Source organism: Ursus arctos, unplaced genomic scaffold (genome assembly GCF_023065955.2).
Source record: "Ursus arctos isolate Adak ecotype North America unplaced genomic scaffold, UrsArc2.0 scaffold_5, whole genome shotgun sequence".
NCBI classification, from domain to species: domain Eukaryota; kingdom Metazoa; phylum Chordata; class Mammalia; order Carnivora; family Ursidae; genus Ursus; species Ursus arctos.
This window is the reverse complement of record NW_026623067.1, coordinates 88,776,099-88,799,775: the sequence shown is the minus strand read 5'-3', so window position 1 is coordinate 88,799,775 and position 23,677 is coordinate 88,776,099. Positions and strand designations below refer to the sequence as shown.

Genomic DNA, 23,677 nt, shown 5'->3' with positions numbered 1-23,677 from the left:
GGGCATAGATGTTTATAATTGTCATATCCACTTGTTGGATACATCCTTTAAGAATAACATAGTGCCCTTCTGTGTCTCTAACTATAGTCTTTAGTTTAAAATCCAATCTGTCTGATATGAGAATTGCTACCCCAGCTTTCTTTTGAGGCCCATTGGCGTGAAAAATGGTTCTCCATCCCTTCACTTTCAGTCTGAATGTATCTTTAGGTTCAAAATGAGTCTCTTGTAGACAGCAAATGGGTGGGTCATGTCTTTTTATCCAGTCTGTAACCCTGTGTCATTTATGGGAGCATTTAGGGCATTTACATTGAGACTGATTATTGAGAGATATGATTTTAATGATGCCATGTTGCCAGTAAAGTCTTTGTTTCTATAGATTGTGACTTTCTGTTCTGTATCACTCTTGGGGCCTTTTTACTTTTATAGAACCCGCCTAAATATCTCCTGTAGGGCTGGATTCATGGTTACAAAATTGGTCAATTACTGGCGATTCTTGAAGTTTCTTATTTCTCCATCAATTCTGAATGACAGCCTTGCTGGATAAAGGATCCTTGGCTGCATGTTTTTCTCTAAAAGAGCTTTAAAAATGCCCTCCCCCCAACTCTTTCTCTCATTCCAGGTCTGTGTAGACAGGTCTGACGTAATTCTGATACCTTTGCCCTGGTACGTGAGAAATTTCTTTGCCCTGGCCGCTTTCAGTACTGTATCCTTGGATCTAATATTTGCAAAATGTACTATGACGTGATGTGGCGTAGGTTTGTCATGGTTGAGCTTGGGAAGGGTCCTCTCTGCCTCTTGGACACGAATGTTTGTTTCCTTTGCTAGATTAGGGACATTTTCCAGCTACAATTTGTTCAAATATCTCTTCTAGACCTCTGTTTTTCTCCACCCCCTCGGGGATGCCGATGATTCTGACATTGGAACGTTTCATTGAGTCAGTAATCTCCCGTAACCTACATTCTTGAGCTAGGATTTTTTTTTTTGAGCCCAGATTCTATTTTAGCTTTTTCTTCTACTAACCCATCCTCCAATTTGCTGATATGTTCTTCTGCCTCATTCACTCTGGCCATCAGAGCCTCTAGTTTTGCCTACATTTGGCTCATAGAATTTTTAATTTCTGCCAGATTCGCTCTCATTTCCGCCCTTAGAGATTCTATATTCTCATTAACATTTTCGTTAATACTTTTTTCAAGTCTACACATCATCTTGACCATTGTTACTCTGAATTCCATTTCTGATAATTTGGTTATATCCATATCCATTAGTTCTGTGGCAGAGGCCACAGACTCATTGTCTTTTGTTTGTTGGGGGGGATTTCTCCTTCTCATCATTCTGATGAGGAGAGGTTGCGGGGTTGTCCAGAGCCCAAATTATTGACCAGGACCCAGGCAGTGCGCCCTCGTTTTATAGGGATCTTAGGGATGTGGGCTTCTTGATTTTTCAGCCTGCCTTCTGAGGGAGGGGCCTGCTGCGCCGATACTCAGGCAACCCTGTTTGGGTAGGGTCTCCAATACTCAGGCAACCCTGTTTGGGTAGGGTTTCCGTGTCCCCTGTGAGGGGGGGTGGGGGTGGGCACGCTGTGAGCTGGTATTTCCAGGCTTTTGTTCTCTGGCAGCTTTCCCTGGCGGTTTGCTGTGCCTCTTCTGAGAGTCAGAGCAGCAGTGGTCGAATCTCAGCCTCTGTCTCAGAACAGGGATCACGGACTGTTCTTCACTGATGTTCTGGCCACTTTAACTCTGTTTCTGTTGGTGCTGCTCAACCCTGCAGCGTCCAGGGATGTGCACCCCACACCCGGCGTCCCAGCTCTCACTTCCAGGGCCTGCGCATCTCTGTCCTTTGTGTTTCTAACACCGCCAGCCGCTGGCCGCCAGCCACCCCCCCCCCCCCCACCGCGCGCTCCGAAGCTCCAGCCCTCAGTCTGGTGGCGCGCGTTCCTGGCTCACGGTCTCAGTCTGGTTCCAATGAGCACACCGGAGCTCTGTGAGAAGTCTGGTGGCGCCCGCTCCCCGGCTTACGGTCTCAGTCTGCTCTCTCGCGGGTGCTGTCTGCGAGTCCACCCGCTCCCCCGTGCAGGTGGCTACCGCTTCCCGGTGTCCGAATGCGGTGGCTCCCTCCCCCTTCCGTTTATCTTCCGATATCTGTGCGCGGTTTCACGGCTCCCCGCTTCGTACCTCAATACTCAGCGCTGGAGATGTTCATTTGTAGAGATCCAGATGTATCTTCCTGCATCTCAGGCTGATTCCGTGGGTGTTCAGGCTGGTCTGGTACCTATCCAGCTTGACTCAGGGGACCGGCTGAAAAAGAGGTCCCCTACTCCTCCGCCATCTTAACTCCAAAAAGAACCTGGGTAAATCTTTTTGACTGCTTCAAATAATAAAATATGGTGAGCATGTTACTTGCAAGACTAGATCATAAAAATCCTTTGCATTCCAACCTTGATCTCTTGTAATGCCCACTTTGAGACACAGACAGAAAGCCCAAACTAGCTCATGTGGAGAGACCATGTGAAGACGCATGCATAGGTATTACAACCTGTCACCCAGCTGTGGTCTCAGCTCACAGCCAGCATTAACCACTAAGCATGACAGGATACAGATGCTTCTAGAATATTTCAGCCCATAGGTATTGAGTCACTCCCAGATTTCAGTCCGCTCAATTGACACACCATCTCTGCTGTGCTCTTTCTAAGTTTCTGAGCCACAGAACCTACAACACAATAAAGTATTTGTTTTGGAGTGGCTTATTATGCAGCAACAGTAACTTGAACACATTAAATATCTTGTTACAATATTTATGCCATTGCTTAAGCTCTTTTCTCTGCACAGTGTCCTCATACTTTACATCCGGATAATATTCTCCCTTTTATTCCAAACCCAGTTCAAGTTCTACCGCCTCTACAAAGTCTTCTCTGACTTTTTCAGCCCAAAAGGGGCTCTCCTTTCTCTGAACTTCTGAGTATCACTTCACGTAGTGTTTGTTTTCTATGACGGATATACACTCTCTTTTCATTCTTAACTAGCAGAATCTCAGTTATGTTCACATAGCAGATGGTGTCATAGTTCAGTAGAGGCTAACTCCCTCCCCAGCTCCAGTGAGTGAACATTAATTAGTCTAAGCTAATTGTGGTAATTAACATTTTTCTTGCCAGCAATTGGTTTGGGCAAAGGCTAGAGACCTAATTCTGGCCAATGAGATTTTAGACGCTGTCTTTTGAGAGGCTTCTGGGAAAGGTCTGTCTAGTTTTTTGTTTTGTTTTGTTTTGTTTTGTTTTGTTTTGTTTTAACAGCTGACTGCAGCTATTCCAAACATAATATGGAGAAACAAAATGTCAAGTTAAGAATAAGAAAAGAAAACTTTTTCCAGAATTCCTGCAGCAGACTTACTTTAAGTCCAGTTGACCAAGGCTGCACTATAAGTTCTTGTTTTAGTCACGACAGAAACTGGGAAAACAACTTTTCAGCATTTTCAGCATCTCTAGAGGGAGGTGGTCTCTGCCACCAGCCACAGCAATAGACTTAAAGCATAAATACAATTTTTTTCTTTATATTCTGGGGTAGCCCCAACTGGAGAGCCTAAAAAAATATCCAGTTAGAGATGCCATTCATAATAGATAAAAATCGAAGTAGGGCTCTTTATATTTTTACAGAATACAATCATAGGAGAAGAATTTTTTGTTCTATCTTTTCATACTATCTCATCTCAGGAAATTAAAACTCTTAATAGTTTTGAATTAAAATGACAAACCATAATACTTTAATAACAATATTAATTAAAAATACCACTAAACTTTCAATATCTTGTTCTATGAAAAACTGTAATGGACATTTTTTTATTTTCCTTCCTGATATCTCGCCTCCTAACCCCCTAGCCCCACCCCTACCTCCCACTCCCACTATTTTTTTGAAAATAGTGCCAATCAGAATTACAGGTTATAGAATTGACAACAATTTCTAAAATTTTCAGTCGTACACGAGGTTTCCAACCAAAAACTACTTCAAAAACCAGATTTATAGTAACAGAAAAAAAGAAGCTAATAAAATTTGTGATTATTTACGTAAGTCCAAATATTTCATAGGAAAACCAGATTATTCTTGTAAAAATTTACAATATGATGTTTTATCAAATCAGATTCTTAGGAATAGTTAATGGCAAAGAATGATCTTTTCTCCTCAGTTAGTGCAGAGGTGAGAGAGCTCCTTCGCCTTTGTGTAAGCTTTCTTTTGATAATATAAAAAACATTCTGTATTATTGCATTTTAAGGCTGGACTCTGAGGTTTCATTAGTTAGCATTAGCAACACAGAGATGATCTATAGATCTCAATTTAACTTGCAGAATAAGAGAGTTGGATATGATTTTCTTTTCTCTTTCTAGTAAAAAGTGTTACATATATATTTTAAAGATTTTATGTATGTGTTTATTTATTTGAGAAAGGGAGCATGAGTGGGGGGAGGGAAGTGGGAGAGAGAGAATCGTAAGCAGACTCTGCAAATTTCACTTGCAATGTTAGTTTTCATTCCCTGGCACTAATAATCAATTTAATGTGGATGTGCTTAATGTAGATATGTGTTGCACCAACATAGCGGTGTGGCTCAAGTGTGTGCTAATGGTGTGGATATGGTAGTGGTTCTTTACAAGGGGAGCCAGAGAGAACACTATGAACTGACTTTGCCTTGCTCCAAGCTGTATAGGAGAGCTTCAGAAACAGGTGTAGCTATAAGAAGATGGACATCTGAATCAAAGGAGAAAGGCAGTGTAGTGTAATAGAATAGTGAACTAGGCATTGTCCTTTTCTACTATTTGACCCACTTCACTTAACTTCTCTAGGCCTGAGTTTCCTCTTTAACTAGTGCTCATGGTCTGGCTTCCTACGGAGGACAACAGTGAGTATCCTTGGAGCAGTTTTTCCTCATTGTGATAACAAATAACCTGAATGGACTTGATCAGGCATAGAGCAGGAAAGTCAGTTTGTTTGATTGCCCTAGGACCTTTCAAATTCAACAAAGGGGAGCCGTTATAGACTCTGGTGAGTACAACTACGACTTGAGTGAGGGAACTGATTACTTGGGCAACTTGGATAGGTACAGATGCCCCCTGGGAGAAAAAAAATCAAATTTAAATTTTATCGGGAGCCCTGGATTGAAATAGTTCTCTCTGAGGTCTGCTGTCAAAAACAGAGAGTGAGGGCTCTAACGAGGAGCTAATCATAATGGGAGGGGGAGTCTGGGCAGATGATTAGAACTTAGATGTACCCAGGACTGCCAGAGATGACTGATGTTGTCGCTCCATGTCTCTGGGGCCTGCTGTCCTCCCAAGATGTAGGTTTGGGGAATAGACTCTGAGCATGTAAAAATGAACTAAAACAGTGGTGACCTAAGAACCAAGGACCAAATTCAACATACAGAATAACCTCTTATCCTTATTGTTTTATTTCTATATGGTTTTCATTATTAAAAAAAATCTTGGCCTCCTAATAAGATTTGGATCAAGTGACATATAAAAAGTAAAAGTGCACGTGACCATATTTGTACTTGACAATGGTGAAGAGGTCTTACCAATTATATCTAATGAACAGAGGTCTAAGTAGATAATCTCTTAAATTTCTTCCAGTTCTAAAATGTTACATTTTATTTCAAAGATGAGAATAACATGTTAGCTAACTTGTACATCTGATTAGTACATTCTTGAACAAGAAAATCTTGATTTATAGTATTTGGCACAAAAGAGTCTTGAACACTTGGGATGTTCGGTAATTAAAGAGCAGATGCTAACAGAATGATAGCTTGTTATCTCGTTCTTGACTTGTACTTACTTGAACTTTCATTTTTACACTGGATTTCTCAATAGCAGTGTACATTTCTCGCCATGTTTGGGGTGTGCCTTGACGGTGATCAAGATGCTAATTACCTGCAAATATTTATTCAAATTCAAAAAGAGAGAAGAGCTGCTTACTATACTATTAGCTTATCTAATAGGTTTATTTTATTTTAATATTTTAGTGGATAAGTTTGATGAAAGTAGAGTTTTTTTGTTTGTTTTGTTCATTGATAAATAACAAGCACTCAGAACAGTGCCTGGAACAAAAGAGGTACTTAATAAACATTTGCTTCATGAAAAAAACTTATATATAAAATGCTAAAAGTGTGAAATTTTTTTCTTGCCTTTATCAGCCATATTCCCTCCCAGAGTAATGAGCTGTGTATATTATTTTAGGATTCCCAATATTTATACTCCCTCCCTATAGGAAGATTTATATCCTTGCCCTTTGCCCTGGCCTTACAGCAAATACTTTGTAGACAGGGTAGGGAACATTTGACTTGCTTTGGTCATTGTACATGAGCATATATGATGTACACCATGTCCCAGCAGAAGCTTGAAGAGTTATTGCATGTTTCTGCCAGTCACTTGCTCTTTTCCTCTCTGCCACGAGAGGAAGACATATTCTAGATAGGGGCTGCTTTTTCAGCCTAGGTACTGGAATAAGAAGGTATGTGGACAAAACCTGGAGCTAATTTGCAGTTGCCAGTTGTAACATGAGTGACAACTAACTGTTGTTGTCACAAGCCAATGGGAATTAATAGTTATTATCTCACCATAACCTGGCCACAGCCTATATGAATTCTGGAGGAATGTGTGAAAGTTAGCAAATAAAAATGATCTTTTTTAAAGTGTAGTATCTTTTTCTTTATAGAAGTATTAAGGCTGTGTTACAGGAGGTAAGGGACACAAGGTTCATAAATGATAAATATCCTTTGGTAAGATTTTAAGATTTTCAAGTTATCCATGTTCTCAGCTATGTGCCCAGGGATGACACAAAATAAAGACTTAGTGAATGTTTAATGCTTGAATGCTTTATTTTTCATTTTGGGGGATAGTAAATAATTAAAATGATTGCTTTTATATTAAAACACCTATGGGGTACATAGAAAAATAAAATCTATAAATTACACAAAATTTTAAAGATAAAGCAGAAAACTCAAAGAAACTGCGTTCAGTCGGATGACTTTGAGCTTCGTCTTCTGTCTTCAGTTCTTCATTCCTCTCTGCTTATAGGGAAATTGGCAAACACCTTGAGAATAATTGTGAAAATATTTCTTTTCACAGTTTAGTGTAATCTCGTCAATTAACCCCTAGTAAAATGGAGTTAATAGGTTAAACTGTCATCTCTTTCCCCACCTTTTGCATAGGAAATTAATCAATCCTAACCTGTGCTAGACTCAAAGGAGTTCCTCTTATGATGGCATTTAGGGCCCTGGGCTGGGTCTTTCTTTAGAGAACTTTATTTTGGAAAGAGGGCATAGGAAATTCTCTTAGGGCAAAGGAAAGTGCCTATTCAGTAACACTCTGAGCTTCTCTGGGTAAAAGCTGTGTTTTATTTACTTTTGTATCCCTGGTACTTGGCTGAAGGCATGGCACACACTAGGTGCTCCATAAATGCTTTTTGGATACATAATGTAAGTTTCCTCTTACCTGTTGGCAGGTAAGATGGATTTAGGAACCTTGAACCTCTCTTATTCTGTGAGCACCAGCCCTCAGAGCAGTGGTCAGGGGAAAGTTTCCACTCAAGGAAAAATCAGGGTACTACTATCTGCTCTATTTTGGCCTGGGCTCTGTGGCTAGGGGGGCCCTCCCACTGGAAGGTGAGCAAGAGGGTACCCGCTGCTCTAGCTGGCAGCAGGCATTCCAGAATAGGAGAATGGATTTGGCATTGTTTATCTTAGACTCCATTGTCTCTTCCAGATGTGGGGGAAGTTAAACAGGGGAAGGGAGGGCTAGAGGCACAACTTAGGAAAAAGATGATTGGAATGCATGTTGAAGCCACCTATCCCCAAATATTCTCTCCATATGCAGGGCCAAGGCACAAAGCAAGAGGGGAGTAGCCAATGGGCGAGGGGATGAGGGGAAGTAACGAACTGAAGAAATGTAGATCTTAAAAGTTTTCATCACAAAAAAATTAGTTTCATCACAGATACTAACCAGGCTTACTGGGTGCGACAGTCATTTTGCAGTATATACAAATGCTGAATCACTATGTTGTACACCTGAAACTAAAATAATGTTATATGTCAATCATACCTCAGTAAAAAACATTTTTTTAAAGCATACTTCCACAAACTGAAAGCAGGTCTTTTTTTTTTTTTTAAGATTTTATTTCTTTATTTGACAGAGAGAGACAGCCAGCAAGAGAGGGAACACAAGCAGAGTGGGAGAGGAAGAAGCAGGCTCATAGCGGAGGAGCCTGATGTGGGGCTTGATCCCATAACGCCGGGATCACGCCCTGAGCCGAAGGCAGACGCTTAACGACTGCGCCAGCCAGGCGCCCCATAAAAAGCATTTTTAATTAAAACAAATAAAAATTAAGGCTAGACCTCAGAAAAAAACTGAAGAAAAGTGATGCCCGTCAGAAAGTTGTGTGTGAAACTTTCTACTAACTACATCAAAAAGACTATTCATAAGAAGATAATTTGACAATTGTTTTATTAAGAAATATATAGTGTCAATTACAAAACAATATGTACACTTTAAAAAGTGCTTACAAATAAATTAAAAATATATTCCATAAATTTAAAAAAATACATATTTTAGCTTTGACAAAGGCACTTCTTCAGAATCTACTTGCATATATATCTCTCTTGTCAGATAATTTTTAAAACTTGATTTACAATACTTCCACAATATTTTGCTTGGAAATTCTTTCAAATTGCTTCATTATATGTACAACTTTTTGTGCACCCCCTTTTGCTTTTATTTCTTCCTTTGTATGTTTTTGGTATGAGAACATAAGAAGTATTAGTACATGTAGAAGAAATGCTTGCCTTTTAAACAGATGTTTACATGCTATTGAGTTCAAGCTTTTCCTGCCTTAACCTTCTCCTTCCCCCTTCTACCTCACGTTTAGATTCTTCCCTTGAAGTAAGGCTTTTGTAGGTGCAGCTGAAAATTACCTCACACAGCCAGTGGCTCAAGCATCACCATTATATCCCCCTCCATTTGAGGAATGTATTTACCCTGCGTTATAAGCCCACATCAAACAATATAAGTTAAGAAACCCTACCATAATCAAAAAATAACTATCAGTGGTCTTTTAAATGTCACAGTTAGAGTTAACATTACATCTACCTAATAAAGATGATTTACTTTGTTGCTATGAAATACAGCCCTAAGGAAGGTGTATTTTGTTTCTATGAAATGCGACTGAAACGACGCCACAGTCCTATTAAGTATGCAACTCGTTCCCGGCATTTATTTGTTGTGACTTCTCTTTTCTTTCTTTTCTTCTTTGCCTGGGTATTATTTATCTGTAGAAGAGAAGAATCAATCGTCAAGACTGTCTCTATCTTTAACAACTATCGAATGTCAGGGTTTTCTTGATGCAAATCCATCTCTCAGTGTGTCCCCAAAACATCCGCTCACTGGCTGCTCCTGTGTGCTTTCTCCAGAGGAATGCCCACCCATCTCTCCACCCACCTACTCTCGGTTCAAAGCCAAGCACCACCTCCATTACAAGGCCTCTGCTATTTGCTCAGACTTTTCTTTTGGAAACTCTTCTAGTGCTTCAGAGTGTGTTTCATTTAACGTGGCTCTCACTTACATGTTGTTTTTATTATTGCATCATGGGTATTCCCTGTAATGCTGAGCACAATGTCTTTTACGTAGGAAACACTGAATATTTATTGAGTGACTAAATAAATGACTCAGTTGATGGCTTCATGATCTCTCTGACAAGACCATAAGTTCATCAAGAACACGGTGTATGCCTCTTTATGGATATAATCCAGTAGACCTGTTATTGGGACCCAAAGTGCTCCTCCTTTCTGTCCTTCCCACCACCTACCACCTACATGTGCCACAGACTAGAGAGGAGTTTAAACTTAAAAAAAAAAAAAAGATTGTGATAATCTTCCCATATATTCCTTCACCTGAGTTACTCTTGGATAGTGACAAACTGGGCCTTCTAGACACACAGTATTCAGATCAATCAAATTTATCAGGTTACTAAGCAAAAATCTTATAATCTAAAATCTGTTGAATCATAAATATTATTGGTCTTAGACTCTCCCTTTGGGCTTGGGAGGGGCTGAAATAAATTACTCAGACTCTCTTTCTCACATGCTGTCCAGAACTTGAACTGGACTGTCTTCTGTGCTCTTCATACGGATGATGTCACTATAGCCATCTGTAGATTTGCCAGTCTCTTTGATAGAAGGCATAGAGCCAAACAGGTATTTCACATGGCTGTCTGGTATTGAGTTTTTAACTCAAGCCCAATCCGGATGGACCATATGGCTCAATCTTTAATCCCTAAAATAGTGACAGCCTTGGCTACACTGAGACTGAGAAAAGTCACCAGTTAATAGGCAGGCGTAGTCATACATACCTACTCTTGTCTCTTTTTTGTCTTTTTTTAAATTTGTCATCTGGGTGATAAATGCCCTATTTTACTTGCCTGCTGAAATAAATATTTATTGAAGACCTGTTATGTGCCAGGCACTACTCTAAGTACTTTAACATCTATTGACTCATTTAATCCTCATAACACTGTATATGGGATTTGCTAACATGACCCTCATTTTGCAGATGAAACTAGGCGCACAGAGCCTAGAAATGTCAAGTTAGAAGTTTTGGGGCTAGGATTCAAAGTCAGGCAAGACCTTCTCCAGACTTCCTGCTCTTAACTCCGCACTATTGTTTCTATTTAAAGTTACACATCCATTCAAATGCATGTACTGCATATGCAAAAATCCATTATGTAGAGAGACAGCCATACAAGCAATTAAGCAAATATGGGTGGATTTAATGTATAATTTAACATTTTAAGAAAGAAGCACACATTATTAAGTGATAAACCCGAGCAGTGCTGCTCAAAGTTTGGAATGGATAAGAATGTCATTAAGAGCCCATGCATGGGGATTGTGATTTTGAAGGTCTAAGTTGGGTCCTTAGGAATTAGCATTTTGGACAATCACCCTCCCACGCTCGGGCAGCCAGGACGTAGGAGACTCAGGGGCTGAATCTACAGCTTTTAGCCGGCTCATTTGCTCTTGGAAAGATAGGTCCTCAATAAATATCATAACGACTTCTGCAACAAAGTTCGACCTTAACTGTGGTTAATTCCAAGGCTACGGAAAGCGAGAGTCCAATGTATTGGCTTACCTGCATTCCGGAGTAGCCTGGGCACTGGAGAGTGAGCGTAGCATTAGTTCCTATTGCAAAGATTTCCTCGGCGAGAGACGTGCAGCCGTGGGTGGGATAGAAGGTAATGCGTTCGATTTTAGTGAGGCAATCTGGCTGCTCACGGGCGGCAAGGTTTACGAGAAAAGAGAAAAACGCCAGGAAAAAAAAGCCACAAAAAACAGTAAAGAAATAAAACAAGACAAAACCAAAAATCACAGTCGGTAAGAAATAAGTGCAAGGTGCGGGAGGGGCAGCGGGAGCCCCAACAAACTCGCTTTGAGCGGAAGGAAGAGGTCTCGGTTGAGGAGAAGGAGAAAAAACCCACGGGAGCAGGAGGAAGGAGGGCGTTTTGAGAGTGGCAGCGGCGCTGGAGGAGAGAGGGCGCGTGCGGTTCGCGCTCCGCCCCAGTCCCGCCGCCCGGGCGGCTGCCAGGAGGCGGCGCCAAGAGCCGAGGCTCCGCAGCCCGGGAGACGTTCCCCTGACGTCATTGCCTGCTCCCGATTCCCGATTCGCCTTCCCTCCCGGGGGCGGCGGAGGGGGGAGGAGAACTCTCCCGGAATCCCGCTTACTCGCGAGGGAGGCTTCCTTGCCCTAAATTGGAACCGAAGTAGTATCCCAAGCTGGGCGCCGGCCCAGAGGGTTCCCGCAGCCCGGCGTCGTGACGTGGTCGGCGTCGCCTGGGAGCCCAGCCACCGCCCGCGGTTCTACGCCCCGCAGCACACCCTCTCCCAGGAATGCCTGCTGTCTCTCTGGAGGAAGCCCCAGTACTGACCACCCACCCACTCACCGGGTCTTCACAGTAGATGGGGTTGTTGAATTCGGTGCTTTTGGTCTGGAAGAAAAACATATATGACAAGAAAGGTAAAGATGTAGAAATCATAACCCCCACCCCCGCCTGCTCCCAGGTGTAAAGGATGCTCTGAAAGCAGTTTCCGCTTAGGCACTCGCTCCCTGTGCTTCTGTTCTTGTCATTGACAAGGTAGTGAAACACTTTGAGTTCAGATGGTGCTTGCTAGTGTTTGAAACTGGATATCAAAGGACCCTGGTCCTAGAGAGAGGACCCCCCCAAAACTGGGCACAGTTGTATAGGTCTACACAGGTGAGCAATAATACCATCTCTCGAATGGCCACATCTGCCTTGTAGCCATTCATGCATTTCACACATGTATGCTCTATCCAGAAATTAGAATAATCAGGAAAATGATTACTACAGTATATTACAACTCTGAAGAGCACCTTATCCCTTAATGGCATTCTAAGGCTTCTAGAACACTAAAAAGACCTGAAATGCACCTTTCCCAGGGCTCTTATCTCTAGTTAGGGCTTAGCTCGCAAGAATTCCCTCTTTTTTTACTCTCCTTTCTCTCTCAAGCCCTTTCCCACAGTCTTCTTTCTACCGCACTGGTGGAGCAGCAGTTTGGCAGAGAATAGACGCCTTGGTAGATATGTGTTATCTATCCATGTATGCTCCTCACCAATATCTGCACTCTTACTGTGTGCCAATGTCTAAGTTGTCGTCTGAGAGGCCAATATATTTAAATGTCACTTGTAGAATTTTTTGACAAAATGCTAGGCTATGATTTTTTTCCACATTATTTTTCTTTCCTTAAAATTTAAATTGCAGTTTGTATGTGGGTATGACTAACCTTTTGATGAAAACACACCTATTTTTTTTAAAATGCTTCTTCACTTACCCCATTCATGTATTTCTCCAGGGCTTGATAAATGACTTCCTGATACTTCTTTCTAATCTTCTCAAAGTCACAGTCAGTAAAATTGTAGGTTAGCACCAGCCCTACCAGTTGCAAGATGAAGATTTTCCTGAAAAAAACTGACAGAACAAATAAGTATCAGGTAATGTACTTGGAAACCCAATTCCACCCCAGTTTCACAATAAACTCTTTCCAACCACACTGAATTGCCTTTAGATCTGCAAGGCCTGCCTTAGGGGTATTGTGCCCAGACACCACTCTTTGCCTCTCACTCCCAGTGCACTTGAAGCCCATATTCACCCATGCTGTTGCCTTAAGTTGGAGTCTCCCTGATGCTCCAGAGCTTTCTGGCTCCACATATATAACACCTAAACGCCTACGGGCTCTTTTCTTCTAGGCCAATGATTTTCCTTGATGTCATTCTCTTCCTTTATAGAATTCTGAATTGATTACATGAAAGAAAAAATAGAACTAGCCAAATCTATGGAATTTTCACATTGGTAAAATCATCAGGAATTTCCCTCACCTTCCTCCTTTTTATCTTTCCCCTAAACGCTTGATACGTACCTGAAAGCGCTTTAAGAAACAGATACCTATATTTTTCTCCTACAGGGCCATTTCCGTAGCTAAGCCCCTTTCTTGTTGGAAAAAACACCCCAAAACGGCACCCACTCTAAGAACTAGGTACCGATGGTCATGCATACTGTACACCGTATTTCTTTTGGCCACTTTCGACTAGTTCTTTCCTTCTGTGGCAACTGAGAAAACACACGTGCTCACTTAATGGGATGCTTTGGAAGGTGGGTACAGCCTCAGGCTTGGGCTGCACTTCCGCGTGAAGGCATTAAAATGCAATAGTGACCAGAATCTTAGGCACGGAGCTGATACGAAGTTGAAATGAATGGGAAAAGATCGGATGGGCGCTCGCCCTCAAAACACTCACTTTTCAAAGCGCCCTTATTAATTTCAGGAAAAGAAGCGCCTACTCTTGGGTGATGGGGGGCACCGCAGGGGCTGCGGTCTTCTCTAGCACGTTCTATAGGTGTCAAGAAACTCTTAGAACCACAAAGCCCAACGCCCATCCACCTTCACAGCCCCACCCTCAAGGCCGGCGAAGGGCGAGCGCGCCAGACAAGCAGCGGGGCCCCACCGCGCCGCGTGGCGCGCAGCCTTGCGCGCGCAGGGAGGGTGCTGTCCAGCGCGCGGCTCTTCCGGAGGCGCGCGGGTTCGTGCGCCCGTGCGTCCCAGGCGCTTAGTCCCGCGCTGCGCAGCCGTGACAGCTTCGGTCGCCTCAGGCCTGAGCACCGCGCGGGTTGTAGGGACAGGAGCGACAACGAGGTGGCGGGCGCGGATTTGTACTTGCAAACCCTCGTTCATCCAGAAAAGGGAGTTGAAGCGCAGCGAAGTGAGTCAGGGAGAGAGCCCGACAGGGTGTGTAGCCGCCTCCTGGGCTGTGGCAACGCCAACAGGGGGTTGAAGGGATGGAAGGCCGACACTGACTGGGCTTCTGGGGGATGAACCCCGCTCCGCCCGAGCTTGGCCCGCGCCGCTCGGGGCTCTCCAGACAACCAGCTCCCCTCTTCCTTCCCTCACCCCCACCCCTTGCGTGTCAGAGCGTGCAGAGCCCTGGTCCTTGGGAAGTTCCTAGGAATCATCGCCGAAGCAGCTGAGGCAGGCAGGGCGCCCCACGTGAGTCCTAGCAAAGGTCACAGGCCACGCGGTGCCTGGGAACAACTGCAGGGGGTGGCGAGGGGAGCGGGAAAAGCACAGACTCAGGGGTGGGGGTGGGGTGGGGACTCAGGCCAGAACTGAACTTTTTCTCATAGAAGGCGCTCACCAGCTGTACCGGTACGCTAGTTAGGGCCTGGAGATAAAGACTGCGGCGCTAACCCGAGTCATGGAAAGGCGCTGATTCACCGATGACTTCCAAATGGGCTTTTCTGGAATCCTCCAAGTTCAGAGTTTTTTTGTCATGGCAGCATCCCCTGGGAAAGAAATCTCGCTGCCCCTCTCCCCCATCACCAACTTTTCATGGTGTCGTGGGATGATGCCAAAGCTTGATTCTTCTGCTGTGACATCAGAGGTGTTTCTGGTCAGCAAGCAGGAGCTAGAGATAGATTTCTTCACTGGGTTGGGATATGCCGATGGGAGTAGGGACAGAAGGAAGCAGCCCTCCGTGAGGTTCAACCTGCATTTTTCTAGGGTATAACCGAATTGTCTCCCATCCTTTGCTTTTTCTTTTAAAACTTGGCATCTATGTGGGTCTTTGTAGAGATTATGCAGACAGGGTGCCTCCTCCTCAGGCTTCCTGGAAGCCATCTCTTTGCCTGTTAAACATACTGCTGAACACTTATCCCCAGGGCCCCTCATTTCCTTATCTGTAACTATGTGACCTCTGAGATCACTTTGATCATATCACTTTTCTGCTCGTTAGACTTCCTGTTGCCTTGACATATACAATCCCTTGGCTCCCAGCTGTCTTTCCAGTCTTATCTCCTTCATTCTCTTAGGCTTCTGCCAAATAGTATCTGACGTTAATATCCTCTAAATGTGCCCTAAGCTTTCTTCTTCCCAGCTTCACGCCCTCAGGTGTTGATATTCTCCTGTCATTCAATGCTCGTTTCACTGGACATCTCCAAAGTGGTCTCCTACCTGGATGTGGTGTCACTCTCCTTTAAGACGTATTTATTTTGGGCTTCTTTTTTTTTTTTTAAAGATTTTATTTATTTATTTGACAGAGATAGAGACAGCCAGCGAGAGAGGGAACACAAGCAGGGGGAGTGGGAGAGGAAGAAGCAGGCTCATAGCGGAAGAGCCTGATGTGGGGCTCGATCCCGGAACGCCGGGATCACGCCCTGAGCCGAAGGCAGACGCTCAACCGCTGTGCCACCCAGGCGCCCCTTGGGCTTCTCTTTTATGATCTCCATTCATGATGTAGTATTTCAATAATATTGTTCAACTTTATCTTTTTATTAGACTGTGAGGTCTTTAGAAGCAAGAAATGTTTTATAATTGATTTGTTCAACATCAATTTACTTTTTCCAAAAACATTTGAAGTGTCTTGCAGTAAATGTATTGGTACCCAAAGGTCAGAAACAGTCAAGATAAAGCAAAAGAAAGAAAGCAAAGAATTAAAGGAGGTGTGGATCAGGTACAAGAAGCCATAGAATAACATTATTAAGAACTAGAGAATTAAGGGTGAAGGGGTGTAGGGGATACAGGCGTGCAGTTATGGATGAATACATCATGAGAATAAAAGGTACAGCGCAGAGAATATAGTCAATGGTATTGAATTAGCATTGTACAGTGACAGATGGTAGCTACACTTGTGGTGAGCATAGCATAAGGAATAGATTGTCAAATCATTATGTCTTATACCTGAAACTAGTGTAACATTGTGTGTCAGCTATACTTTAATTTAAAAAGAAAACTGGGGAATTAAGACAAGCTCAAAAGTGGTTCTGATTTTCCAAGCAACCATTGCAAAGGAGAGAACAGGAAGGGTTCCACTAGTCTCTTCGGGGAAGCCGATTTGTCTTATGTCTGTGATCGTCATCATAACCACCACAGGTCGGTCTTTTGTGCTGTACGTAATAGATACTCAATAAATCCTCAATAGATTAAAGTACATTAACCTTCTTTGAATCGGTAGGAAGCACATTATGTCATATGAAAGAATCTCTCTAGAAAGATTCCTTTTTTCCTAGCTTTTTGCTGCCTTCCTGCTAGAATCCACTTATGGCTTGCCTGGGGCTACCACTCAGATAAGGGAATCTCTGAAAATTCCTGGTGGGCTAAATAACTTTCTGTTTTCTTTCTCTTTCCATTTGTTCAAAATGCTGAAGGTGTGAACAGTATCTGTATGTGTAGTTAAGGAAATACTAGGTTAGGTTAAGAATGGTGTCTTTCTTATGGTAGGAAACAGAAGCGAGATCATTTGTAGCACTGTGATTACTCAGAGAGCTTAGGCAATGCTCTCACCCGTGAACTAGGCCAGAAAATGACCCATAACACAGCTCTTTTTCTCTTAACTTCGCTAGAAAGATTTGTCATTCCTTTCTTTTCTTAGTATTTTTGTTATTGTTTTTAATAATAGTTCTCTTTTTCATTCTCTTATTCTTTCCCTGCCTTCTTTTTAATTTACTTTCTTTCTCTTCTTTGACTATCCTGAATACTTAAGGTAGCCTAGTCCTCATGCAAAATCCAGTCTGTGTTTGAATACATAGATCCAAGTTGTCAGGAAAAAGAGATGCTATTTTTTTAATTAAAATTTTTTACTTTATTAAAGCATAGTGTCATTGGACTCAAAAAATGGAAAGGTTGTCACATGGGTTACTGATGAAAGGGGTGAGATCTTCTACTATGAAGTAAGAAAAGTAGATGACACCAACTTTTGCTTGGTAATATTTTGGGAAGTGTGAAAATGCACTTTTCCCAGTAGTTGGGCCTAGAAGTAAAGTGATTACAATAGATTTTCCAGAATGCTGGTCATATAATCACTACACCTCTTGGTTCTCATTTATGCAGAAAGGACGGGCCACACTTTGCAGAAGTGAACATTTTTTCTTTCTTTATATTCTCCCTTCATGGGTCATAATCAGGTGTAGTGTTTATGTAATGTGAAGTGGTCAGTGTATGGTTTGTGATGACTGTGGCACATGTCCATTTTGTCCATTAATTTTGCATTACGTATTTGTACTCAAGCAGCCTTGCTGTTGGTTTGAACCATTGATTGGTTTTACCAAACTCCATACTCCCTCTAAGATCCACTGGGGACATTTCTAGACCAGAAGGTGAGGGAGTTTCTTATGACAAATGCAAAAAACAAAACAAAACTATTTATTTTATTTTATTTTATTTTATTTTATTTTATTTTATTTTATTTTATATTTTACTTTATTCCAAGGCTGATGATACATATATAATCAACCAATGGCTGAGAAATGTTCCCAGATATTTTTTAATCAGGTAGTGAAAGAGGCCAAATAGAGGTATGAAAACCTAGTGCTTGCACTCATTTTTGTGTGAAGAAACAGTCTTACCCTCAGCCAATTGGAGGTGATAGATCTTGCTTACTTAACTCTTCTATAATGTAATAGGCAATGAACAGGGAGAAGATTGTTCAGGAAAAAGGTAGCAGTTGAGCCTTCTTAGAATGCTTCAAAAGAGTTGTAGAAGAGGTCAGAACTGAAGGATAGCTCCAATTTTAATACTTTTGCAATGGTATTTACTGTACCAAATACCTGCAGATATACTGTCCACCCTTCCCTACCCTGCTTTATACTCTAGGGAAGCTGGCCCATAAGAACTGCACCAATAGGCTCCCTTGACCTCCAGCTTCTGATTGGGTTCAGCCAATGGGAGATTTTGGCAAGCAATCAGGGAGTAGGAGAACAGTGAAGTTGTGGTTTTAATTCACCCACTCTCTCCAGGCTGGCTCCTCCTAGACTGGATGCTGTCCTCTCCTGAGGGCCCTAGCTCCAGTTGGTTGATCTTTTCATTTTGCTACATTTCAGGTTTTGGTAACCATTCCCTTTCTTTGTATTTTTAGGTCTAAGGGTGGTAATGGCCCCTTATTCTTGCTAGCCTAAGGGTACAGCTCTATTCTGAGCATTTCAATTTGATTGGGCCAGACCCCGTCTATACCCATTGTCCTGGCATAATTTATTAGGAAAGCTTCTTTTTACCCTTAAAAGTGGCACAATTTAAACAATAAATTACATGATTATTGTTGATTTCCCTACTTATACCCTTTGTAAAGAGTTCTTTTGTTATATTCTTCTACAATTACCCATTTTGAGTATGCCATTGGTTTCCTGTGAGCCCCCTGACTGATACAGTTACCTACAGGGGTCACCAGCATGTTATCACTTGAAGTCATCAGGTTCATTGCCTTTTGTGTCTGCCTTGTGGCATCATACTAGTTCTATAACTTTTATACAGGAAATGTGGTTCTTGTATAATTAAATTATAATTTTTAGAAAAAAGTTTCCCTACTCTTAGTTTAAGTGTGAAAGATGAGTTATAAGAAATTCTGCAATTTTCCTTTTTTTTATAAATGACATCTCTTCCTAGTAATATCATCAGCCGAGATTTGTAAGTAAGCTACACACACACCTACTTGCCTCTGTTGTGTAACTTGCTTCATAATTGAGCCCTCATTGTTTACATATAAAACGCTTTCAAGAAAAGTGACCATTATGTGAGTCAGGTGGTAGCCATTAGCTTATTTCTCATCTGGTATGTTTGAGGGCCTCCAAGTATTTCCCCTGTCATGAATCCCACTCTTATCAATAATGTATCTGGGTTGAACAATCACCCTAAGTATTTCCTCTCCTAAACGTAATAAGACTTTAATAACCATTTTATGGTAGCGCCTCATTAAGGCCTACTTTCTTCCTATAGAGCTCGTCAGAGTTTCTGAGAAAGGGATGCCTGAGAATTCCAGATTCAGGGTGGGGGTGGAGAGAGGAGGAAAGAGAAAGAAGGAGGAGACTTTGGAAAGTTGAGGAGGATAAGTGGACAAAGAAATATGGGGTCTAAGACCTCAGGTGGGACTATCACCTAGAACAGATGTTGGGAATTTAGAGCAGGAGGCCAGCAAACTATATAGCCTGTAGGCTGAATCCTGTTCACCTGCCTGTTTTTGTAAATAAAACTTATTGGAATACAGACATGCCCATTTTTTTTTTACAGCATTGTCTCTGGCTCCTCTTGCTCTGCAAAGACAGAATTGTGTGGTTGGGACAGAAACCATCTGGCCTGCAAAGCTTAAAATATTTGGTATCTGGCCTTTTACAGAAAAAGTTTACAGACCTCGTTTCAAAAATGTGTTTGAAAAGAAGAGATAAAATTTAAAAACAAAGATCTACAGTAAGTACTTTGTACTTTGTTATTATACAAAGCTAGGAATGAACCTCAATAACTCTACATCTCAGAGAATATAGGCTTCTCTCACCTGTTTGAAAGAAGAGAGTTATAGAATTACAGTCTGTTATTCCTGTTAGAAGAATGTGCCAATGTATAACTTCATTGTAATCTAATTAAATGAAGAATACTTGTATTCCCTCTAAACACCCAAACTTCTCTGATACAATAAGCTGAATTACTTCTCCCATGTATAGTTGAATTTTTGCAAAGTCAGAGTCTTTCTATTTGTGACTTAATTTTTTAAGGGATTTCTTCTAAAGGACAATAGTTTTTGAATAATTTTGATAATTTCAGACCTATGCATTTGAATTTAGATATGGTGCTTATTTCCACATTCTGTTTAGGGCCTAGAACATGGCTTCATTATATCTTAATGTAATTCGGTTCTAGTTAATGTTTATTAAGCAACTATTTATTAGTTGCACGGAAGTAAATTCAAAGATTCAGATAATGTCTTGTGGCATTTTATTTTGTAAATGAATGATTTTTTTAAAAACACGAGAGTTAATTAAAGCTATTATTAAAATATTATTTAATTATTAATAATTAAAATTTAAATGTAGTGCATTAATGAGTAGTCAACTAGTACAGGAATCAGGAAATGAGGGCATATGGTTCTGTCTTTGACCCAGGGCAGTTTGCTTATACATTCTGTTTTCTCTCTCTTTTTTTTAAGATTTTATTTATTTATTGAGAGAGAGAGGGAGAGAGCATGAGCAGGGATGGGGGGAGGGGAATCTGGTAGGGGGAAGGGGAGGGGCAGAGGGAGAGGGAGAAGCAGATTCTGCACTGAGCAGGGAGCCCCCTGCGGGGCCTGAACCCAGCACCCCGAGATCATGACCTGAGCCGAAGGCAGACGCTTAACCATCTGAGCCACCCAGGTGCCCCTCTGTTTTCTCTTTATGCCTCACTGGAGTGATGTAAAGAGAAGTTAATATATCAAAAGCCCTTTGGGGAGAGACCCAACTGTGCATTTTATGAGTTAAAATGTAAAACACTGAGTGTACAGGTCTCCTTTCATCTTCAGATAAACTGCCCACCACTAGGTGTCTCAGTGGGAATGTGCAACATCACATACACCTGAGAAACAGTGTTCCAGAGCAATTATGTAATGAACAGCCATGGGCATTTTTATCTCCTTTTGAGAAGGGCTTAGAGTAACGATCTTCATGAGTCATTATTTTTCAGTTGCAGAGTGAGGCTAAGTGTATTTTCTTCTGCTTGGACTGCTATAACAGAATACCATAAACCAGATGACTTAAACTGTTGTTAACATTTATTTCTCACAGTTATAAAGGCTGGGGAGTCAATGACTAAGATGCTGGCTGCTTCGGTTTTTGGTTACAGCTTGCTTCTTGGCTTGCACAGAACTCTATTCTCATGTGGTAGAGAGAGAGATCATCCCTCTGGTGTCTCTTCTTAGGACACTTATTAGGACATTAAATAGGATTAGGCCACTAATGCCATCGTGAGAGCTCCATACTCATGACCTGCTTATCTCCCACATGCTCCATCTCCAAATACCTTCACTTCGTGGATTAGGGCTTCAACGTTTGAATTTTGGGGGACAGAACCATTCATTTCATAGCATACACATCTATCTGACAAGTTGCAGAAAAAAATTTTCTGTAGTGAAAATTATACACATATATATGTGTATATTTATATTATTATTTTAAAATTTTCTTTGTTTCTTTTTTCTTTTTCTCTGCCTTCTTTTGAATTAATTCAGTATTTTTAATTCCATTTTATTGCCTTATTTGCTTATTGGCCTTAGTTCTTTTGTGTGTGTGTGGCTGCTTTAGAATTTGTAGTACACATCCTTAGATTATCACAGTGTAGCTTCAAGTAATATACCATTTCCTGTGTAGTATAGGTGTGTTATTAAAGTATAGTCCTAGTCCCCCCCTCTTGACTTCTATCCAATTGCTTGTATTTTTATTGCTACATATTTTTAAAAATTTTTCACATTAATCATATGTTTAAAAAGCAATTATCTTTCAAAGAGGTTTTAAAATAAGAAAGATTTACCTTTTATATTTACCCATGTTGTTATTATTTCCTGTATCCTTTTATGTTGTATATTCATATTTCCCTCTTTAGAAAGGAACTTTCTTTAGTGTTTTTTTGTAGTTCAGATATGCAGGTAATGAACTATTTCAGACTTTGTATGTCTGAATCTCTCTGCTTTTTTTGCTTTCAATTTTCAAAGGTATTTTGCTGAAAATAGAAAGTCTTCTCTTTCATTATTTTAAAGATTTCCTCTAATGTCTAATGGTTTGCATTATCTCCAAAAAGAAATCTGCTGTCATCCTTCTGACAGACGGATGAACATAAGATGTCGTTTTCATCTGGCTAGTTTTAAGATTTTCTCTTCATCACTGGTTCTTCTTTTTTCCCCCTAACTTTATATATATGTATACATACACACACACACACACACACACACAATAACTGACATGTAACATTGTGTAAGTTTAAGGTGTACAAAGTGTTGATTTGATACCCTAGTATATTGCAAAATGATTACCATCATTGTATTAGCTAACACCTGAATCACTTCAAATAATTACCATTTCTTTTTTGTGATGAGAAGATTTAAGATTTAATCTTAGTAACTTTCAAGTATATAATAAAATGTTATCAACTATAATAACTATGCTGTACCTTAAATCTCCAAAAGAAAGCTGGAGGAGCTTTACTTAGACAAAACAGACATTAAGACAAAGACTTTAAAAAAAAAAAAAGGCAAAGACTAATAAGAGATAAATAATGTCATTGTAAAATGATAAAGAGGTCAATTCATCAAGAAGATACAACAGTTATAAATATTTATGCACCCAACCTAGGAGCACCTTACTATATAAAACAAATATTAACAAACTTGAAGGGAGAAAGAGACTGCGTGGTAATAATAGTAGGGGACTTCAGTACCCACTTTCAATAATGGTTAGATAATCCAAACAGAAAATCAATAAGGAATCATTGTATGTATGTATGTATGTATGTATGTATGTATGATAGAGCAAGAGCCTGAGTAAGCAGGGCTGGAAGGGGCAGAGGGAGAGGGAGAGAGAATCTTAAGCAAGCTCCATGCCCAGCATGGAGCCCAATGTGGGGCTCTATCTCAGGACCCTGAGGTCATGACCTGAGCTGAAAACAAGAGTCAGAGGCTTAACTAACTGAGGCTTCAAGGTGTCCCAGGAAACATTGTATTTAAATGACATATTACACCAGATGGACTTAGATATTTTCAGAACATTCCATCCAAAAGCAGCGGAATACACATTCTTCTCAAGCACATATGAAACATTCTTTAGCTTGGATCCTGAAGATCAAGAAGATTAAAATCCTGTCGAGAATCCTCTCTGACCACAATGGTATGAAACTAGAAATCAATTACAAGAAGTAAACTAGAAAACTCATAAATATATGCACGTTAAACAACATGCTCTTGAATAACCAGAAGGTCAAAGACAAATCAAAAAGAGAAGTCAAAAAACTCTTGAGGAAAAAAAAAATCTTGAGAAAAATGAAAGAGGAAACACAACATACCAAAACTTGTGGGATGCAGCAAAAGTAGTCTAAGAGGGAAGTCTATAGTGATAAATGCATACATTAATATAAAAGAAAGATCTCAAAAAAAATTTAGTATGCACATTAAGGAATGACAAACAGAACAAACTTACAAAAAGTACAAAGTTAGCAGGAATAAATATATAACAAAGATCAAAGTGAAAATAATTAAGTAGATATTAAAAAGACAATAGATAAGATCAATCAAACTAAGAGCTAGTTTATTGAAATTATAAACAAAATAGATCTTTAGCCAGACTGACCAAGAAAAAAAGAAGACCCAAAT

At 40.8% G+C, this 23,677-nt stretch overlaps 1 protein-coding gene across 1 annotated transcript; it reads right to left on the bottom strand.

Moving 5' to 3' along the window:
- Nucleotides 1–8,460: 8,460 nt before the first annotated feature.
- On the bottom strand, nucleotides 8,461–14,262 carry TSLP (thymic stromal lymphopoietin). The gene is made up of 5 exons (XM_026498436.4): nucleotides 13,972–14,262; nucleotides 12,868–13,017; nucleotides 11,961–12,005; nucleotides 11,153–11,287; nucleotides 8,461–9,297 (listed from the first exon to the last, which is right to left on the bottom strand). The coding sequence occupies exons 1-5, from the start codon at nucleotides 14,260–14,262 to the stop codon at nucleotides 9,181–9,183; spliced, it is 738 nt and encodes a 245-aa protein (XP_026354221.1). The 3' UTR covers nucleotides 8,461–9,180.
- Nucleotides 14,263–23,677: the final 9,415 nt, after the last annotated feature.